The 22,660-nt window shown below is 35.3% G+C and overlaps 1 protein-coding gene across 3 annotated transcripts; it reads right to left on the reverse strand.

Annotated features, from left to right (window-relative positions):
* Positions 1–1,053: 1,053 nt before the first annotated feature.
* Positions 1,054–18,306, reverse strand: LOC129946105 (zinc finger FYVE domain-containing protein 1-like). Of its 3 annotated transcripts, none has more exons than XM_056056145.1 (9): positions 17,818–18,306; positions 3,531–3,956; positions 3,277–3,487; positions 2,769–3,214; positions 2,534–2,697; positions 2,277–2,475; positions 1,971–2,163; positions 1,753–1,851; positions 1,054–1,688 (listed from the first exon to the last, which is right to left on the reverse strand). In XM_056056145.1, exons 1-9 carry the CDS (start codon positions 17,893–17,895, stop codon positions 1,378–1,380), a joined length of 2,127 nt encoding a protein of 708 aa, XP_055912120.1. In that variant the 5' UTR covers positions 17,896–18,306; the 3' UTR covers positions 1,054–1,377. The 3 variants fall into 3 exon arrangements, with proteins under 3 accessions (XP_055912120.1, XP_055912119.1, XP_055912121.1); XM_056056144.1 differs by having other exon boundaries at positions 1,753–1,893; XM_056056146.1 differs by lacking the exon at positions 17,818–18,306 and adding an exon at positions 9,708–9,768 and having other exon boundaries at positions 1,753–1,893.
* Between the last annotated feature and the right edge of the window lie 4,354 nt (positions 18,307–22,660).

Raw genomic sequence — 22,660 nt, forward strand, 5'->3', positions numbered from 1 at the left:
ACTTAAACACCCAGGTGTGTGGTCTTAAAGTAAGGATTCGCCTTTGCACCTTTCGTTTGGTTTGGTGTTTCATATCAACAAGCTGATCCCTATGTTCAGCAAATTTGGTTATGTAAAAACTCCCAAAATTTAAACATCGGCTAGACTAGAATGAAATTGGTTGAAAACGATGTATTGGATTCTGTTTTTTTTTTGTATAACTTGAACAAATCATTCGATCAAACAAGCAAACATTTATTTTGGTTTTTACTCTCACTTTGGATATTGTAAACTGTCTCTTGCCAGGAATTGACAAATCCTCCAAGAGTATTTCTTGTCATGAAAAGTGCTTTCTCCAGCCCACTCCATTGCTGATAACATTACTTGCACACAGGAATGGTTGAGAATTGTAAGTCGGACCGTTGCGCCACCCAATTTTTGTATTCTTCCTTTCCTTTCTCATAACTACCTAAGGCCCAGTTTTTGTCATATTTATTCTACTATTTTGATATTGAAGTTAAATTATAGAAATTTGCAGTTTTAAAGCTAAGTTCATTGGGTTACAAAGCACAGAGCAAGCGGTTGAGCACAATAAAGACAAAAAAATGCCTTATTTTTCTTATACAATTTTGTGGACCCCTTCTTGATTTTCTTTAGATGCAGTTTAACAAACTGTTGTAATTTTTAAATAATTTATACTAAACTGCTTAAAGCTTTTGTAATAAAATTAACATAATAATGGCATAAAACTACGATCAAATTTTGTTCTTGGTTCTACATAACGAAATGTTGCATTGTTTTTGGAAAGAAATTGCATCTAAAGTGTTAATTTCTTTGAAAACAAATTGTGCTATCCTAATTAAATCATGTAAAGCCCACCAAGTTAAGCATTAAGAAATAGTGAAGCATTTATAATATTTTTTTTCGAAAGTCTGATTTTAAAACTTTCGAAAACGAATAATTTGTTATTCCCTTCGTTTCGAAAATGAATAAGAATATAACAACAATTGTTTTAACCGAAATAAATTGATTTATTTATTTTTTTAAGTAGATTATAAAAATTAAAAAATAAAATAATATTTATTTTTAAAAACAAACTGCACAAACGACGTGCTTTGTATCATAGTTTATTAAATATCTATTCATTTTCCACACACACAAACATATTCTATTTGTATTTTCTTTTGTATTTTTTTAGTGTACTTGGTTACGGGTATCTTGTTTTTACATTCAATATCACATTTTAGCATACTCCGAAAATAACAAAACAAAACAAAAAACAAAAATTAGTGTGCTTCGTCTTGAGAAAATGAAACCTTAACATATAAATAGAATAACTATTCCAAAATTGGTTAAAGGATAATCAAATACATAATTTAAAATTTGAACAAACAAAATTTAATCAAACTTCGACTTTCCTTCACAAGAACATGCATCACAGACACGAACATCGGAGGTCCATCCCCGTTCAGGTACTGGTCGACGTGTTGCCGAGCAATTCCCACAAACTGCTTGTCCACATGCTCGACAATGATGGCGCCAGCAGTCACCAACTTCCTTTGAGTTTCGGCTAGAATCGTTTTTGGTCGGAGTCATGGCATTTTGCAGTAGCTCTTCAGCAGTACCGAACTGAACTTTACAAATCGAACAGGCTGGTGATTCTGAATCAGGTACCCAATATGAAGGGCGAGCGGTATCTTTAATAAGATCTATTTTTTGAAATTTAGAGTTTAAAAATTTATTCAACAACTTAACTAATACAATTTGACTTGCCTTTAGGGTACTCAAGTACGGATGTAACACTACTTATGGTATTGTAGATTGTTTCACTATATTTTCTCACAAATATGTCTCCATCTTCATTGGGTGGCCCTGTATTATTAGTAGTATAACATAGGTTATCTCTTGGTTTTTCTGAAGGTTTTTTAAATGAAAATTTCAACTATGAAAAACTAGTTTTAAAATTATTTTGTAAAGACAAAAAGACTTACCCCTGACTGAGTCTTGGTTTTTACTGAGCTCTTCTCGGCAGTCGTTGCACACTCGAACTGGATCATTCCAACCACGAGCTGGAACTGGTAATTTATGTTGGCTACAAGCATTGCAAAAACCTTCACCACATCCACGGCAGTGGTGCTTTCGCAAACCAGTCTTTTCGAAGTTTTTTCTACATTCATGACAGTGCTGAAACAAAAATCAAAAATTAGTAAACTCTTTCAAAGTTTCTAAAGCAGAAACTTTTTTTTCAAACTTGTTTTCATTTAAATGTTTCTTTTTTAGGTATTTGTGTAACTTACTGTAATTTCTGCATTTGGTTTCCAATAACTTGGGGCCACTGTATCAGCAAGCAAGTCGGTTAAGGCTTTTGTCGGTTTTGAACCTATACTACTGATAGCTTCTGCTAAATATGAAACTCCATCAAGAACCATTTGGGCAGAATGTACTGGTCCTTTAACAGGCACATTTCCTCCTTTCCAAACATGAACAATTTCTGACCTTTATATTAAAAAATGGTGATTTACATATATTCATATTAAAAAAAAAAGTCATGTACCTAACAGCCATAGCTTCTGGTGGCTTATTGCCATACCAATACTGACGTTCTCTATAAATCTCACCACAATTTGGACACTCAATAATTGATCCTTTCCATGCGTATTTGGCATAGCCAAATAGGGAATTTTCATTTTGTCCTTGAGCACCAATTGTAACTATAACCTTTTTTTAATCAAAGTTATTTGGGGCATTACATTTTATTTCTAATGATCTTCAAATATTTAAGGACTTACCTCTCTTCCATTTTTATAGCATTGTTGACACAATAGAACTTTATTTTCAAACTGGTGTTGATAGTTACACGGCGCTGTATTTTGATGATTTTCCCCATCAACTACATGACCCATGGAACGTTGACAGCGTCGACTACACGACTCACAATGAACTGTACAAGTGAAATACTGTTCTGGAAAGGGATTGATTGTCCTTTCGACAATCTCACCAGAGAATTTCAAATTAAGAGCCTTCATTGCCTTAAAGACTACACTGGGCTGTCGCGGAGATCGTACAGAAGTATTTTCAATTTCCATTTGAATTGCTGTGATTACTTTGGAAAAATCAGTTGATCGGTCATCGGGAGTTTTAATTCCAACATAACGCAGTGAACTGAATGCATTTGTTTCAATATTTTGACGAGCAAAACCCTGACGAAGTTTATCCTCGGCACTTTCTTCGAGAGCTAAATAAAGTTGTAAAAAATAATAAATATATTATTTACTTTGTTCTAAAATATGTACTTACAACTGCCTAACGGCTTTGTGTGTCTTGTCTCATGAAAAACAATAACTGCTGGTCCTAATGCTTGAGCTGTTCCGGGAATTGCAAGTGACTGTAGAGCTTGGGCAAAATGGGAACAAAATGCCTTTGAAGCTGTTCCCAAAAAGTCAAACATATCGCTGTGTAATCGTTCCGAACGTGTTCTATACACCACAATATCTGATATGGCTAATATCTATATAATTAAAAACAAATTATTAACCAACTAAAGATTAAACCTTAAGTAACATTCTCATGCGTCGATTGCTTTTTGCAGTTGTACCCAAAAGCCCTTCTGTATCCAAACAAAGAACACCAAGTTGATGTTGCATAGCAGCATACACACCTATGGTACAAGAATTCTGTTCCGATGATGTTTTGAAAACTTCTTGGCCACAAAAAAATGCATTGTTCATTGTGTGAGATTTTCCATCGCCTGTATTGCCAAATATTGAAATTACTTTGATCTTATCATTATCGGAACAACGTAGTCGCTTGCAAAATAATTCAGGAGTTGCAACTTGAAGGTTTTCTTGTTCGTCCATAAGCAAAAACGATCGAAGATTATTGTCTGATGAGTCATATGGATTTTCCGATACGGTGTTAATAAATGGTATGGATCTAAAATCAGTGCCACTTACTAAGTCGGGCCTTGTGGCTTCCTCCTAAAAAGATACATAGATAGATACAATTGTTATTTATAAGTGGCATAGTTTAGAAAATATTTGTTTTTTATGATTAAAAATAAAATAGGAATGCAGCGGTTAGGAGTTAAAAAGCAAATTGGTTTTAAATGTCTGCGAATTGTAATGACTACTAAATATTGATCCGCTTACAGAACTCCACATTCGTGTAGTGTGACTAAAAACTAGAATCTCAATAATCATTCTCCACAATAAACCTCCGTGTCAATATTAATTGGGTTCCAGGTCATTGATGGAAATGAACGGGCTGATAAGTTGGCCCGGAAAAGATCGGCCTTTCATAGCTCACTCGCGGAAAGGGTAAATATTCCCTTTGGAGCTATGAAGAACAAAATTGAGGAACAGTCTAACGGACTGTACTGTTTCCAGGAAGATATGGCTCTATATATATATATTAAAAACCGTGGCATGATATAGCCAGGGTGACTGCATTATGTACCGGATGTTAGACGATAGGAGATCATACGGGAAAGCTCGATATCCCTTAAAAACTGTGATTCACTTTCTCTGTACATTTTCTACCCTGGCCGGTTCTAGAATGTTAAGCTTTCGAAGGGTATTCTATAAAGATCTTTACGAACTTTCCGAGAAGAAAATCAAAGACTTACTTTTCTTTTTGAAAGCGACGAAGTGGCTCTAGGATCACTAATTTTGACAATAACAACTGCAAAAAAGAGACAGATGGAATGATGTTAATGAAAGAGAGAGAACATCCACATAGTGCCATACAAGCCACTTAGGCGGATAGGAAACCAAATTTGTTATTGTTAAGCTCTTAGACCCTTTAGACAATTGGTTCGTAGTCTTACAAGATTTATTAAGAATATAAATGAAAGTTAGGTGAGAAAAATTTGTTTCATTAATTGTTAAATATCGTCAAAAACCTTTTTGCAATACGTGCGTTTTGTTCGCATTTCATATACAGTAAAGTGAGAAATTCCCAACAAAACGATCCGCAGTGGCCAGATTTTTGTATTTAAAATTTGGTACAACTGAAAGAAGATCTGTCAAAATAATAATAAAAAACTTCAAAAAGGGGGTTTGTTCGTAGACTACTACATTAACATGTGGTGTTGAAGCGAGCTTGAAGCTCGCCTCAATTCTTTATATACCTGAATCGAGTTGAGATTTATCTATTCTAAACTGAGATAAACCTTTTTTGGAAACATAGCAAAACATAAATATCTTTTCTATTGTTTTTTCTTGCAAAATAACCCCAGTTAGTTCATTTTCACTAACAAAACTAAATAATATCAACAGTAATAGATTCTTTTTTTCCCCAATTTAAAACATACATGATTCCAAATGCAGATCTACTCAACGAACACAGCCATCGAGATACAAATGCAATATCAATCGTACCAACATTTGAGAACGAAATCACATAAGATGCATTTGAGTCTCGTATAAATGTCAAAAACCTATCCATAGTGAGATTCTACTCTAACTTGTATCGGTGTTATTCTCACTGTGGATATTGTTTTTGTTATACGTGTAAAATCCTACTTTACTATGGATAGATTTCCCAACAAAACACGGGTAATGTATAATTGTGCAATTCTGGCAAAAAAAGGGCATTTGAAGACAGCCAGCATAATAGCCTTCTTTTCAGACTGGCTCTAACAACGACGTCAATAAGTAGTGTCAGAAATCCCAGATTTACTGCATACTATAATATTGGCCAACATCTGGAGCATTAAATTAGTGTGTCTTCGTGTACGTATTAACGAGTTCGGGGGAGCTGTCAAATTTTCAGCTAGACAATTTTAAAATGTATTCTTATTGTTGCAACGAGGGGTAATAAAATAAAAATAAATTGGGTGGTGCAACAGTCCGTTGTGAACCAGGGCCTAGTGACTTACAACTCTCAACCATTCCTGTGTGCAAGTACTGTTGTCAGAAATGGAATGGACCTACAATTTTAGGCCGAATCCGAATGGCTAGTTTGAGAAAGCACTTTTTCATGACAAGAATTACTCTTGAAGGATTTGTCAATTCCTCGCAAGAGGCAGTACCCGCGCAAATTATTTTTTTAAAATTAAGGTGGCACAGGCAGGGATTGAACCCAAGACCTCTTGCATGACAGTCCAACGCACTAACCATCATGCCACGGGTACTACCAACGATGGGTAAATCTACCGAAAAATTCACATCTGCAGATTTGTTCTTAAAACAAAAATTAATCAATTTATTTCGAGGGGAAATTTGTGGTTTGACAGATCTAGATCAAGAATAAGTTAATTTGTTTTACACATGAAAAATCCCATTATTGTGATTCACATCTTAACGTCAAATTTTGATACCAACTTCCTTTGACAATTCTTTGTCACTTCAACTGTCACATCTGAAAGCACGCTTTCCACTCGTTGGATATGCTAACTGACAGAATTTTTTTTATAATAAACACACACTCAAGGGGATATTACTACCCTTATTATGCAGAGGCACAGTGTGAGCACTAGGAAGAGGATAGAAGGTTTAAAAGGAGATGTCGGTGCACATTGGTTTTGAATTCCTGAATATTGCAATGACTAGGAAAGACAGATTGTGGTAAGGCATTCCACATTCACATAGTACGGCTAAAGAACGAATCTCTGTATTTGAGAGTACGGCCGAAATTGGGCTCGAGGGTATACTGATGAGCATTCCTAGAAGCGCGAGTATTACGGTTGAACTGTTTAAGGGGAGGAATGCAACTGGCTATTTCACTAGAGCATAAGCGGTTAAAATAACGGTAAAAAAGGGTCAGACAAGGGACCTTGTTGTATTTGGGCAAAGGATAATCCACTAGTGATTGTTGAAAATTAGATGCAACCATCTGGTTTTGATTCTTTGAAAATGATAAGAAAGTTACGAAATTTTTGAGGACAGGACAGTACTACATGGCACAAAGAAAAAATTGCTTTTTTACATCTCACGACGCATCTTCGTAGCCATATCAATTACATTACTACATTTTTTGGGAATATTTAAATAAAAAGTTTACTTGCATAATGTGTATAAGATCAATTCAAAGGAAGATATAATTCGGAACGATATTGAACCATCGGAAATAGGTATTCTCCTTCCTTATGTGTATTGACCTAGGTATTTCAACACAAAAGTAAACAGTGTACGGTTACTAAAGTGTTGGGCATAAAAACCTGACACATTTTAAGGACCCCTAGCTCAGCCGCATCAAAACATTACGAGGTCGGGTTGAAGGTTTTTAATCTTTATTTTCTAAAAATGACATGGTTCAAATGATGACTATTTCGTTCAATACAATTTTCGAGCCGTTTTTCGAAATTTTTGAAAACTTTTTGCAAAATTGCAAGCGATATATTCCCGATTTCGGTCTCAATATTCGTCCTAAGCTGGTCCAAGGTGCGTGGTTTATTGATGCAGACACTATGCTTCAGATAACCCCACAAAAAGTAGTCACAGACGGATAAATCTGGCGAACGCGGCGGCCACTGAAACTCGGTGCTGCGAGAGATTAAACGATCGCCGAAGTGCTTGCGTAGGAATTCCAACGTAACTCGTGAGGTATGGCAGGTGGCACCATCTCGTTGGAAAAAAGTACGATTCAGTTTATGTCTCCGCTTCAACTGTGGTACCAAAAACGACCGTAGCATCTCGACATAGCGCTCTGTATTCTTGGTTTCGGTGAAGAAGAAGTGGCCAACTATCCCCCACCATGCAATTCCGCACCAGACGGTTACGCGTTCGGAATGTAGGTGTTTCGCGACGATGTTCTGCGGATTATCGACAGCGTAATATCGAAAGTTCTGTTTATTAACGGTTTAATTCAAATAAAAATGCGACTCATTCCTAATCATTAGGAACTCACGTGGAATTTCTTTGCTGGCTAACTTCGCTGTCATTTGCCTACCAAACTGTAACCTCGCCGCATATTCGGTCGGTAAGACTTCTTGTGTGATAAGAATCTTGTATGGATGATAGTGCATTGCTTTCAACACCCTATTGAAAGATCGGCGAAAAATTTTCAACGCTTGAGAATGTTTTACGGCCGAACTGAGAGGACTTTTCCGTAAAGCACTCCTAACTCGATCAACGTTTTCTGGTGTACGCACCGTGATCGGATAGTCGTTTTTTTTATCACCGCGACGCTACCGGATCACGAGGATTTTATTCGTATTTTGTTACGAAATTAACGAAAAATAGCAATGTAAGATTTTGTAATGAAAAATCACTCGCAAACGAACGCACGCTGCGTAACAGTCCACTTCTCCATGTTGACACTGAACAACTAAAAAAAAAAAACCTTCAAACGTCTACTTTCCGTTCTCGCAATCACGAATATCTCGCTCATCGGAGCCAGAGGTCCTTAAAATGTGTCAATGCGACTTACAACTCTCAACCATTCCTGTGTGAGAGTGCTGTTGTCAGGGATGGAGGGCTCCTACAGTTTTAAACCGAATCAACGTAGAAATAAAAGTAGGAAATTTATAAAAATAAACTCACTTGCTATTAAAACAGAAACCTACCAATTCCTTATTTTTGTATTCCCCCCACCACTTTATATTGAAACATTCAAGAATTGAACCCAAGACCTTTGACATGACAGTCCAAAACACTAGTCATCATACGACGTGTATTGCATTTTTTTAAGACTTTATGAAGTAAAAAGTAGACGATAAGCAGTTGTCAAAAGTTTTCATGGTCAACAATTCCTTGGGTGACCTACTTTAGTTGTGACCTCTTCTAAAAGTAAACAACCATCCATTGTTGACACTCGTGTTCGCTTGTTAAATGTCATATCGATGCGTAGTGGTTAATTTTGTGTGGTTTGTTCTTATCATTCGTGTATTATTCTTCATTTTTTAATAAAAACAATTGTAGGTCAATATTTATGTATCAACATACATACATATGTATATGGGCTTTAGTACTTCATTTAAGTAAAAACAAATTGAATACAATTCACATTCTTTTCGAAAACTATAATTTGAATGGACAAAAAAAACTAAAAAACACACATAAATATTGTCGATGTGAAGACAGGAGTTTATTAATTGCCATTTCTCTCTTTATACCTTTTTCGGTTTTCTAAGCTTTCTATTAAAAGTCTTTTTCGCCCGCTAAAAGTTGGAAAAGTACTTTTTCGTAATGCTCTCGATTTGTAAAGGTCCAATGGTTTATGACAACAAAAAACAAGAATGATATAAACAAATTTACTCATCCCGAGGTGGAATCCTTATTTTATTGGTCTTTTTTTTGGAAATATTGTTACAACTCTTGGGTCACGGAAGTTCAAAATAAAAATCTTAACTGTAAAATACAGAAACAAAAACATTTCATAAATAATTGCATTCCATGTAATGAATTTGAATCCGTACGTTGATTGTTTTATCACATTGTGCAAAATTGTGGCATATTTATTTTTATTTTACTCTGTTATTTGTTTTGCAATTCAATAAATCAACAAATTAATTTTTTATGATGCAAACAAGAAATCACAATCAGCTGATAATTCTTCACTAAGCACATTCGACTTAAAGCTAAGATCACAGTCATAAAAAAACGTAACTCCGGTACATTTCTTTTATTTATTTAATAACAAAAGGCAAAGCTTTTTCGATTCAGAAGAGAAACTAAATTATGAACAATAATCTTATAGGTACTAAATTTTAAACTGTCGTTTATATTTGTGTGATTGAATTTAAGGAAAATTGAATTTATTTTAAAGTTCTGAATCAATTATCCTACCTCTGATATTGGAATAAGAAAGGCCATTGCATAGGTGTAATGACTTCTTTATTAGAACTGTTAATTATAATCAATTTCTTCTTTGTTCAATTTTGCAGTGAGCTTTAGTATTTCTGTTTCTTTTTTTTTAATATCGCATCCGCATCATTTCTGCGTGTACAAAGAGACTGTGCTAGTAGCCAGCGGTCGTCAGTCGTCACTTAAAACATGCCACAACATTCTATTATGCTATAAATGAACAAGACTTTTCGTCACCCGGTCAATAGACTGTTTGGTTTACACATAACACAACACAACCCGAAATAATTGTTTTCAAACCAAAAATACGAAAGCAACAATCTCCAAGCGAGTTTCCAGTTAAAATTAATTACATCGGTACGTTTTTTAAAGTCTTTAGTTCCCTGAGTAACGATGCATACTTAATCAGTCAAAAAACGTGATTTAACAAGAGCGAGCTTTATATTTATTTTTTATTAATAATAACTGTCAAGTCAAGAGCAAATTTGAAGAGAGAGTTTTTTGTTTACTTTGTTAAATTGATAATATGAATATCTACACTGCATCACGAAATTACATGTACACATAATTTTAGAATTAAAGCAGTTATAACTACTGCTATATAGAGTATAATTTGTTGGTAATAACAAAATTTAATATACATACATAAGTCATAATGCCTATTTTGTTAATTTGATCAGAATTTTAGTCTATGAAATTTATATGACCTGCTGGGATTGCTTAAAAATATACATTTTTGAGGTACCTACTTATAAATGTTAAGTAAGTGACGGTAGAGGGACGGTTCTTGGAGAACGTGGGCATATTTTGTGCGTCGTTGGGGCAGGAAAAGCCAATATGAAATACTCCTACTTAGATTTTTAGTGAAATATTAATAATTTTGTCAAAATACACCATCCCATCAGACAAAGATAATTTAAAAAATGTAGGTATGTAACTTCAAAAATGGTCTATATTGCTCCGAATTCAGGTAAATAGGTATGTAACGAAATGGTTTTTACTTTTTTCTTAAATTAGTTTTCTTTTTGTTGTTTAGAAGATGAGTAAAAAGATGGTTGAATTTTAATTTAATGAAATGCATGATAAAACGAAAAATATAGAGAAACCTAAAAAAGGATAGAAATCAGCGCATTTTCAATTTCCTTAGTCTGATAAACTTTACTATCATTTAATAATTCTTCCGTGAATGTTTGTATCTTTATTAGCTGCTACAGCCGAGGTGTTACTTAATCACGTTTAAAATTTGGGTTCATTGCATATTTAATTCTTTTACTCCTCCATGTGAGAGACTTCTAAAACATAATTTAAGCTTTTCTAATGTAGACAAAATCAACTTTTGTAAATACGAATAAAAAATCGTAAAACAGCGTTAGTGGATCCTTGTCCTTTTTGGAACTATTGTTGCGAGCGTCATTGTTGCGAATTGTTGTAACATGTTATAATCATTTAGGAACGACGATTGTTGAAAATTGGTAATCTGTCTAACTACCAATACCAACAATTTAAGCTGCTCATTACTTCCTTGAAATTTTTAATACAAATTTATGAGTAATAATAAAATATTTCCTGATGCAAATATTCAGCTCTATTGTTAAGAAAAGTATGTAAAAGAATAAAAGGAATCAACGAAAAGCATTGGTTTATTCTGTATTGAAATTTGCGGTTCGATTAAGATGGCGATTAGCTTTTTTTTGGTAGTGATTACGCATCACTGCTTGCGATGCTGATTGTTGCTCAAATGATTACGATGCAAAGCTAATTGACAAAAAGTTTTACGATCAAAAACAACTTTTTCTTTATGATGGATGTGATACTAATAAAAACTCTCATTGTAATATTCTGGAGCCACACATTTTATTTATTCTAAAACTTTTCTCCACAATACTGACTGATTTTCTGCCGGCAATAAATTCACCTTCTTATTTTAATCTTGTTTCTATTAATAGTGTAATTTGTACGCTGGTAAAATAATCCCTAAAATTCATCAAATTAATTAATTTATAAACAATTAAGAATTTGATTAAATACTTTTCATTGTCTTTTCCCGCTATTTTTGCTCCAAATCGCGTCCGCATCAACAACTTATCAAGAAAATTCTTGATGCTTCAGTTTATCGAACTTTGCAATAATGAATAGTTATCATTTTAAGTGATGCCAATCATTTGCGTTTATGAACGTGCTAAAGGAATCTCTTCCTAGACAAAAAAAACGATTACTTGTTTGTAAACAAATGGTTTACTTTGACAGCTCAACACTTTTAAAATCGTAAAATTGAAAAAATTGAGACCTAAGACCTAGTGATGAATAGTGATCATTTTCAGTGATGCCAATTATTTGCGTTTATGAACGTGCTAAAGGAATGATCGCAAATCATCTCTTCCTAGACAAAAAAACGATTACTTGTTTGTAAAAAAAAATCGTTTACTTTGACAGCTCAACACTTTTAAAATCGTATTATTGAAAACATTGAGACCTAAGACCTAGTGACTTACAACTCTCAACGATTCCAGTCTGCGAGTAATGTTGTCAGGATTGACCTACGGTTTTAAGACCAATTCAAACGGCTAAACTGAGAAACCCCTTTTCATGACAAGAGGAGTTGTCAATTCATCGCAAGAGGCAGCACCCGTGAAACAAAACTTTAGATGACACAGGTAGGGTTTGAACTCAAGACCTCTGGCTTGAAATCCCTACGCACTAACCATCATGTTACGGGTACTACAACGATTGTTAATAATAGTTATAAAAAGAAAAAAATTTAGACCTAAAAGGACTTGAAAATAAAACACAAACGATTTGAAATGTGTCAAAAATAGTATTAAAGATAGGCCGTTGTAACTTTTTCAATTTAATGTCTCTGATCTATTCTCTAACGTAGCACTATACAAAAAAGGACTATCTAAGGGGCTTTTAAAATTTGGCATTCAATAAGTGTGCTAATTAGAAATTTGAATCCGTTTACCCGAAATATTTTATATACGGTGAATCAAGGACAACTCGTTATTATAAGAAATAAATAAAATGTAAAACAACAGTGGGTGAAGGTAAAACGTCGAACGACTACAATTGCAAGAGATCGTCAAATCCTTCTCCGACCGAGTTACAAGTAACCTCTCTCAAAGTTCTCTGCCGCTAACACAATGTATGGAAAATCAGTGGCAACATTGCCAAGATGCAATCAGAGAAGCCGCCTCTGATGTGCTGGGTTTCAAGCAGCCACCAACAAGGAACCCATAGTTTGATGAGGAATGTCGGCAGGCAAATGCAGCCAAACAACAGGCACGCAAAGCGGCGCTGCATAAAATGACGAGAGCTGTGAGCTCTATGAGCAGAAGAGGCGAGTGGACCACCGACTCAGAAGGAAAAAGAGAGGGCATAAGAAGCGTGCAGTCGAAGATGTTGAGAGGTTTAAAAGCAGAAATGAAGTTGGAAAGTTTTATGAACAGGTGAAACGAAATTCACAGGTACATAAACCTAGAACCGAAGGCTGCAAAGACGAAAGTGGAAACATCATAGTGGAACTGCAGAAGGACCACTTCTGCAGACTGTATGTCGGCGACGATGAACCGAATCCCGCTGTCAGGTAGGATGATCCATGCAACATAGTCGACGAAATCCAACAATCCCGTCCTCCCGACTTAGACGAAGTAAAGATTGCCATATCTAAGCTGAAGTCTAATAAAACCGCTGGAGCGGATGGCTTGAATGCTGAGCTCTTTAAACCAGTTGGAGATAAGTTGGTTAGCAGCATGCTCCACTTATCTGTAAGATATGTTCGGAAGAAAGCATGCCCGATAAATGGAGCCTCAGTATTGTTTGCCCGATCCTGAAAAAAGGAGATCCTCTGCAACAACTACAGAGGAATCAGTCTACTTAACATCGCCTATAAAATCTTCTCTCCGTAATATGTGAACGTCTAAAGCCCTTCGTAACAACCTGATAGGTCCATATCAGTGTGGTCTTAGAGCAGGAAAGTCCAGTCGATCAAATATTCACATTACGGCAGATCCTGGAAAAAGCCATGTACACCAAATCGACACTCACCATCTTTTTATCTGTATAAAGCCATGTCTAGTTTTGGCATCCCTGCCAAACTCGTCCGTTTGTGCAGGATGACCATGGAGAATTCACGTTGCTTCATAAAGGTTGGAAACAACTTTACAGAACCTTTCGATGTCAAAAACGGTTTTAGACAAGGTGATGCGCTGTCATGTGATTTTTATAACATCGTGCTTGAAAGAATAGTGCAGAGCTTAAAACTCTAAACCACTCTTTTTATTTCTTGAGAACCACCGATATAGTTGTTTTCAAGTTCTCAATCTCCGATCCCATTTAGTAAATTCTGGAGTCCTTCAAGGGAGCCACATTGAGCGTTTGTTATTTGTCGTAACTTTCAACAACGTTATTAATGTCATTGATACATCTACTTTCTCTATTTATGCTGATGATATGAAAATAAAAAATTTTATTTCTACTCAACCTGAGTCTGTCTTAGTCCAAAATGATCTTGATTCAATTCAGACTTGATTGATTTTTTGATAAGGTCCTTAGTCTGTTAAGTCTGTTGGGAACCCCTTAAGGGGCAAAGGGCCTCTTCTACTAGTACGCGCTATTGTGTACGGTTTTCGGAGATGTGTTTCAGCTCCCTCTAACTTTTGCCTAGTGACGCTGATTCCGCGTCAACTGTCTTGCGCCATGTGCTTCGGTCGTCCAGCTCTTCTTCCTTCTTGTGTGAGCAGATTCCACTGCATTGCTTTGCCTGATATGCAGTCGTTTCCTTTTCGAAGCATATGTCCTTCATACTGATTCATTCACTTTATTATCTCTTTATAACTCTCTGGTAAGATCAGTAATTGAGTATTGCTGTACAGTTTGGAATCCTTCCTATGCAAATACATCAGAAAGAATTGAAAAAATTCAAAGAAATTTTACACGTTATGCTTTTTTCAAGTTAAATTGGAGAATAGTAACACCTTCTTTGGAATAAAAACGCTAGAAGCTCGTCGTAAATACTTTTCAATTATGTTTGTTCGGGATATCATTACAAATCATGTTAATTGTCCACTTCTAGCAGCTCTAGTCCATGAGGGTAATGCTCCTCTAAGAATTACACGAGAACGGTTTTTAATTTATGAGCAGTTTCACCGCAGAAACTATGGACGCAATGAACCCATTTCTCGTTGCATCAGAGAAAGCAATTTAGTTTGCTCTGGGATAAACTTTTATATGGATTGCACCAGAGAAACTTTTAAATCAATAGTTTTAAACAAAATTTAAATATTGTTATTTATTACACATGTATACCATTTTTTATTATTTAATAATAGATTAACTATGTAAATCAATTAAATGTAATTTGAATTGTATATACCCACCTACAAATATGTAACTAAATTTTTAATTATGTATCTTAGTCTGTAAGAGTACAATATGCTCTGATTGATGAATAATAAATAAATGTAAATAAATAAATGTATTATAGAGTCTATAGGTTCCTGGCCTATCCGTCTATGAAGGACATCATTTGATATACGGTTTGGCCAGAAAATCCTTAGGATGTTGCGGAGACATTTATTCACGAAGGTTTGCAACTTTCTTGGAATGTCATAAGTAACCTTCCAAGTTCTGCACAGATTCAACATTTGTGCGAAACAGTCGTAGCTTTATTCTTAAGCTGATAGAGTTATTCCTCCAACATACCGAACGCCGCTTTTGCTTTGCTAATGCGGCAGGTGACGTCTTGTACGGATCCACCTTTGATGGAGACGATACTTGCAAGGTATTGAAAGCTCTCTACCTTTTCCACCGGTTGCAAGGAAATGTTTATCGGGTTCCGAGGCTGATCCTTTTTGTTTTGCCGGAATTAATTTTCAACCCCACGACTTCTGCTTCTCTCTCCACACTTGTTGTGATTTGATGAAGATTCATGATCCTATGAGAGAGTAAGCGAACATCGTCCTCGTAATCCAAGTGCTTTAAATAGGATTTCAAAGTCCTTTAGATCGCTTATCACCAACAAAAATAATATTAGCGGCAGAATACAACCCTGTCTGACTCCGCTACGGATCTTAAAATCATTCGACAACCTACCATCGTGCATATTGTGACACTTGGATCTATCATATGTTGCTTTAATAATTGCAAGTATTTTTTCTGGGATGCCTCTCTCCCGCAAAGCTCACCAGACATACTCCCAGTTAACACTATCAAAGGCCTTCGCGAAGTCGATGAAAAGCAGGTGTAGTGGTGATCGATATTCAACGCACTGTTCAATAATGATCCGCAGGGTGTTGATATTATCAATACAGAAGGATCCAGCGAGGAATCATGCTTGTTCGGCAGGCTACTTTTATGAGCGGATGAAGCAGTTCGCTTGATGACGTTGGCGCTGCTTGTAAAAGGCCTACCGCTTTGTTGTTCTTAAGTGCTTTAATTGTTACAACGATCTCGTTTTTATTAGAAGGTGCGGTGCGGATTCGGGGAATAGTTTGTTCAAGCGCTTTAGAAGACATCGGCTGCACGTTGTTAGTAAGCACTCTGTTTAAAACCGAGAAAAATTGTTCTTTCCACCTTCTGACTTGCTCATCCATTGTACTTATCACATACCGTCTACTTCTTTCACTAGGTGTTGCTCTGAGATGTGTGAACCAGTCAGCTCTTTAGTTATTCTGTAAATGGTCCTGCTGTCGCACCTGTTTTCAGCATCTTCTGCTTCTTGCTCCAATGCGTTGTTGCAGTTACGCTTGTCACGACGCACACTGCGGTGAACCTCTCTCTTTTTCATGTGGTACGAGGAACGAGGACTCCAGCTCATGTCTTTCTTCTCCTTATTTCTTTTAGACTTAGTGCGATAAAAATTTCTTGGAACTCAACATTGCTAAATGCCAATTCATAACATAAACCCGAAAGCGATCACATTTTCCCTACCGAACTTATAGTCTGCAGGATGATAACATTTATTATGAGTTATTTGTGACTCTTAGTTAATTTTTCGAAACCATTTTGGTTATATTATATTATTAAGAAGGCCAACTCATCCCTTGGCTTTGTCAAACGTTGGTTTAAAGTTATCTCGGACACCTATGTCACTAAATCCCTATACAACACTTTTTTTTAAACCTCTACGCTGTCAAGTCTCGTCTGCCATGAGAACTCTCATTATAAAAGAATTGAATCTTTACAACGCTGATTTCTTCGATTTGCAGTGTTTTGTTCATTAAAAACTAAATTGTGAGCCTTCGGAACCCAAGCCTAAACATAATGTGAAACTAAAAAAAAAGATTAAGTCTTTTTTTGTTAAAAGCTTGCATTAAGCGCAAAATAAATAAATAAAATAGAACAGTTTTTTTTGTTAAATAGTGTTGTTAAATAACTCAATATTGGTTTAACCATAATTCAAGCTTAAGAGTTAATTTTAGGCACATACCTAACCTACCTACCTAGTTTTACGTTTTACATTTGTTATTGTTGTTGTTGCAAAATTGCCCTCAATTATCTACTTGTTCGTAAACACAATAAAAACAAAAACAAGTTCATGCGGCAGCAGCATAAGTATGAAAGTATACAAATACTCATTTGTTTTTTAATTGCGTTTCGAATTTATTTAATAGAATTGAATAATTAAAAATGCTTATCAATTGCCTTGAATCAATTATCAATAACTTGCGTTTTCACTTTCTTAAAAAAAAAAATAATAAAAAGGCAAAAAGAAAACAACACAAATGTATTTCCCTTTGTCGAAACAAAAACCCTCCATTTTCCTGAAAATTTTAAAATAAACATTGCACTACATTCAAGTTCTTTAAGGACAATGAATTGCGTTTATTTCGAACCAAAATAATTTATATTCCAGATGCAAAGTGCATTAACATACATACCTTAATGTTAATATGCAAACAAGAATAATTAAGTTGTTTAATAAAGAATGCAGACGTGTACACTGAGTGCAACACGGAAAAACAATCAATTCAATAATATTCACGATAGCAACAACAAAAACACCAATTGGACGATCATAAAGCGGTGTGGTCAGCCGAGCCCCGAGATGCGGGAGGTAGAAATAAAAATAGAACCGAAAACAACAAAAACTTACCTTGATGAAAGTCAGCGAATCCATTGCTTCCATAATTGAGGGATTCTTGTTTTCAACGTTTGTATCAAATTTTAACATCGTTTTTGTTAAATTTTGTGGTAAACTATTGTTATTTCAATAGAAACGCAGCGAATAAGATGCTTGGATTTATTGGAAAATCACTTAAATACCGTCAGTTGCATGAGAAAGGCGCAGGAGGAAAAAAAAGTCTAATAACTTGGCAGTCTTTTGGTTCTTGGCACACCCTTTAATTTTAAGAAAATTAGAGCTTGTTTCAAGTTTTTACAGCGAGAAAAGTGTTGGGGTTTTTGTTGCGACTGAAAGCAATGCGACGGGAATTGTTATTCAAAAGTTATACATTGGCTTTTGTGTACTTTTGTAATTTAAAGATTAAGATAACACTAGCAAAACGAACGAAACGAACGCGAAATAAAAATATATCGTAAATTACTCAGCTCGATTTGCGAGTGCAGGAAAAACGAAAATTTTTCTGTTGTTGACAAGTGACTGACAGAATGCTGAGAATGACAGAATGTCAAATAAATTGAACGCCACAGTGGTGTTTAAAAGTTTCTGCATGGAAGTCCGTATGCTGATTTGAAGGGTTGTGATTTCGTTTTGAAAGCATAGATGTCGTCATTCGAACCTCGCGTAGTAACTCGAAATCAGCGAATAAAATGATAATAATAATAATCATACCGATTATAGAAACAAAAGAATAAACTGCGGATGGACTTGGAATGATTGTTAAACTATATCGAAAATGTCAAAATTAACATTTGATTCCAACCGCAGGAATTTTTTATGAAATTATCAAAATCGGGTAGAATCATTATGGTTAAATGACATGTATCTGCATTTGATTTCTAAAAAAAGGGATGCTAGGTTAGGTTAGGTTGGACTGGCTGTCCAGATGTCATTGACGCACCTAGACTTCAAGGGTCCATTGTGATACCACTAATGAGGTTACTCATGGGAGAGTAATGAAATTTAACAAACTATTTTGTACTTTTAATAAAGTTATAGAGATATTTTGTGTCAATCGTTGCCAGTTCAATGGTATAATCGAAGAAGGGATTACCGAGAAAGTTATTCCTTCTAATGGAGAGTATTGGACATGTACATAGAAGGTGTTGGACTGTTTCCTCTTCCTTCTCGTCCATGCAGCTTCTACAGAAGTCATTTGTGTAGACCCCTAGCCTCAGAGCATGTCTTCCTATGAGCATTTGTTGTTTCTAGAGCATATTGCTTGAGAAGATATTTGCATGTAGCAAGTGGTGTTCCTATGTTATGCTTTTGTCTAACATGAGGCAGAAATGTTCCGTTTTTGGCGAGCTCATCGGCTTTACAATTTCCCGGAATGTCTCTTTGGCCCGGCACCCAAATGAGGTGAATGTTTAACTGTTCCGTCATCTCATTCAGAGATGATGGACAATCGTGGACTGTTTGAGAGTTTGTGGGGACAGATTTAAGAGCGGCTTGGCTGTCTGAGAAGATTCGTATATCCTTACAAGATATAACGTTTTCATTGAGCCAGGATAGTGGTTCTTTAATCGCCATTACTTCTGCCTGGAATATAATAGATACCACTTCCAACTCCGTGATCGGTCTTTGAACCGTTTGTATAGAAGTGTACCGCATCGTCTTCCAAGGATCTCTCTTCTTTCCAGGAGGATCTTGAAGGGATGGACACATGGAAGCTTTTACCGAATACCATTTTTGGGGTTTTATAGTCTAAGCGATCTGGGATAGATCCGAAATTGTCTAGAATAGTAGTATGTCCAGTATTGTTACTGGTCCATTGAGAGGTGGCTCTAAGCCTTACACATGAGTTGGCAGCAACCTTTTTGGAGAAGATGTCAAATGGTGTTAGGTTTAAAAGCACTTCTAGTGCTGCGGTTGGTGTCGAGCGAAGTGCTCCTGTGATGCACATACCTGCTGACCGCTGGAATTTGACGAGCTTATTTAGATTTACCATATTGTCCAGTGCGGTCCATGTGGGTTATTTTTATCGAGAAGCCCCATTTCGATACTATGGCCTTTTTACATGTAAAAAGCGCTACAGTAGACTTTTTTACTCTTTCATCAATATTTGCCTTCCAATTTAGTTTTTTGTCTAAAATGAGTCCTAAATATTTAGCTTGGTCGGAAAAAGTAGGTCGTTTACTACCATGTTCCATAAAAGAGGCGGAAGGATCCCACCTTGGGGAGTGCCTCGATTCACCGATGTGGTGGTAGTAAAACTTCTCATGCTAGAAGTTATTGTCCTGCTTTTGAGCATGAGACTTATAAGATCTATGAGTGATTTCACTAATTTCAGCTTATCCATTGCTGTTGTGATCGTCTGGTAACTGACGTTGTTGAAAGCTTCTTCGATTTCTAAGTTATATTCTTTGTATTCGAGGGAATGTTCAATAATACGTACCAGCGAGTGAAGTGCTGATTCTACTGATTTTCCCTTAGAGTAAGCATGTTGAGTTGTGGAAATGAGACATGGTTTTAAATTATGATGTAAATTTCAATCAATCTTTCCAAGGTTTTAAGTAGGAAGGAGGATAGGCTGATTGGTCATAGACCTTAAGAGTTAAAGTTTGAGGGTTTTCCTGCTTTAGAAATGAAGACTACTTTTGCAATTCTCCAGGCTTTGGGAATATATCTGAACCTTAAACAGCTTGTCAGAATGACTTCCAATGGTGGAATGATCATGTCTGAGCATTTTTGTAGGTCGGCCGGAATGATTTCGTCTGGTCCTGGAGATTTATATGGATGAAAGCTGTCTATGGCCCATTGCATTTTGTTTCCGTGTTATTAGATCAACTAAATCGCTTGTAGAAGCTAGAGACTCTGATGTTAAGTCGTTGAGTATGTTAGAGCTACCTGGAAAGTGGATGTCTAATAACAGATTAAGAGATTCTTCATCTGTGATAGTCCACGTGTCTGCTTCTGTCTTTAAAGCACTGGGTATTGTTGTACTTGAGGCTTCTGAAGCATTTTCTATTTTACCACAAAAGTTTCTCCAAGAAGACCTCTTGCTCTTCCTTAATTCTTTTTTATATTGCTTTAGAGCTTGTTTGTATAAGTCCCAGTCAGAAGGAGATCTATAGAGTGCTTAGATCTATTGAAGAGTTTGTGAGGTATTTATAGGATGTAAAAAACAGCAAAAATCGCTCATTGTGTCCACCATTGTCGGGTTTATTGGATTATTCCTGGAATAAGTGGGTAAACATTGGATTTTTGTGATGGTGAAAATTTGTCTCAATAAAAAGAACAATACATTGCTCGAGGTTTTTTTCTTCGAAAGCGAAAACCCAGTTCGTCCGATTTTTTCGGGGCTTTATAATATTGTAATGAAAAAACTTATCTCTTCAAAAAGATAGCAACTATTTTACGCTATTAACTGTCAGTTATCTGTGCTATTGATAACTTTATTCCACTCGACAAGTAAATTCATTGAATTGTATTTAGACCTACAAAGTTATAAGGAAACATTTATGTGTATTTTACCTGTTGCAGCAGCTAAACTGCGAGTTTACTTTAATATAGAAGTGTCCAGTATGTTAATGTGTAAATCAGAAGAAATCACAAACACCACAGCATTTCGCTTCGGTTTGTCTAAAATGTTTCAAATTTTTAACGATAAAATAACTTATTTCACATTTTTTTAGAGAAATGTTTTTACAAAGAACGAAACTTACCTATCAATAAGGATGCTGAGCTTGATAATGCAATGGCGTTGAATAGTATTATTGATTTGTGTTCGTTGCTACACCATTTTTGTATTTTCACTATCGAACATATGTACATATACACTTAAGTTACCTGCTATATAGGATACTGTCAATAACTTGAATAATTTTGTAAACAAATAAGAGCAATTGACGATTGACGATATGCAACTGAAAAGTGCAAAGTTTCTTAACTGCAACTTAAACAAAATTGAATGGTTTTGGCAATTCGATCAGATGTCGGGTATTTGTCGTTCTCTGTCTCATTTTGATGTTTTAACTATAATGCTTATATATATATGACGGCGCTATTATTACTAGAAGACCACTTAAAGTTTTTAACCCTTCCTATGTCAGGAATCCAGGGGACCTCGAGTTTTCTGTCAAATCCAAAAAGTTAAATTTCTCACCACACTATTTTCCACTTCACATATGAAAGTCTTCACAGTTCAAATGTTATACCTTTAAATAGCGTATTAAGAATAAATAATTTTACCAAAAAATGTTCCAAATTGTATACTTAATTATGATCCATGTCCTAAAATCTACATTTTATTTCAATAAAATTATCCCAATTTCATAATCTCTTTTGTAGTCAAGCAACCAAAGGCTTTATTCCTTCTTCTTTTTTTGGTGGTTTAAAGTCTTATCAGAGTTCTTCAAGTATCAAATCTGCTGCTTCCTTTTTTTTTTTTTACAAATTCTTAGAACTTTAGCAAAGAGATCATTAAAAAATTTAGTTAAGCTTTACTTTTCGTATCTGAATTTATCTGCTGTCATTCTTTTTTTTAGCTCAAAGAAAAAATTGTCCTTAAAGGCTGTTAGTTAGATGCATTTTGTTTGCTTAAAAGGAATTAAATATTTCCATATTTATTTATAGTATTTTGTTTCTTTACGTTGAGTTGTCAAAATCTAACCACATTTTTATTCTGTCAAAACTGGGTGAATTCAAATTTCTGTTTTGATGGAAAATTTTCATAAAAATCATAAAATTTGCACCAAAACCAGTAAATACTATTTTGAGCACAGTTTTCTTAAATTATTGCATTCACTTTTAAATCTGACGGATCTCTTTTTGAAATCCTGATTTTTTCCCTAAACGAGCAAGAACAAAGTTA

Source organism: Eupeodes corollae, chromosome 2 (assembly GCF_945859685.1).
Source record: "Eupeodes corollae chromosome 2, idEupCoro1.1, whole genome shotgun sequence".
Taxonomy (NCBI): Eukaryota; Metazoa; Arthropoda; class Insecta; order Diptera; family Syrphidae; genus Eupeodes; species Eupeodes corollae.

Excerpts from the sequence above, each read along its gene's own strand:
- LOC129946105 (XM_056056144.1), bottom strand. The coding sequence starts at position 17,895 with ATGTTAAAATTTGATACAAACGTTGAAAACAAGAATCCCTCAATTATG. Across the intron at positions 3,957-17,817 it reads ATTCGCTGACTTTCATCAAG|GAGGAAGCCACAAGGCCCGA; the intron begins GTAAGTTTTTGT and ends GTATCTTTTTAG. Across the intron at positions 2,476-2,533 it reads CCAGAAGCTATGGCTGTTAG|GTCAGAAATTGTTCATGTTT; the intron begins GTACATGACTTT and ends TTTAATATAAAG.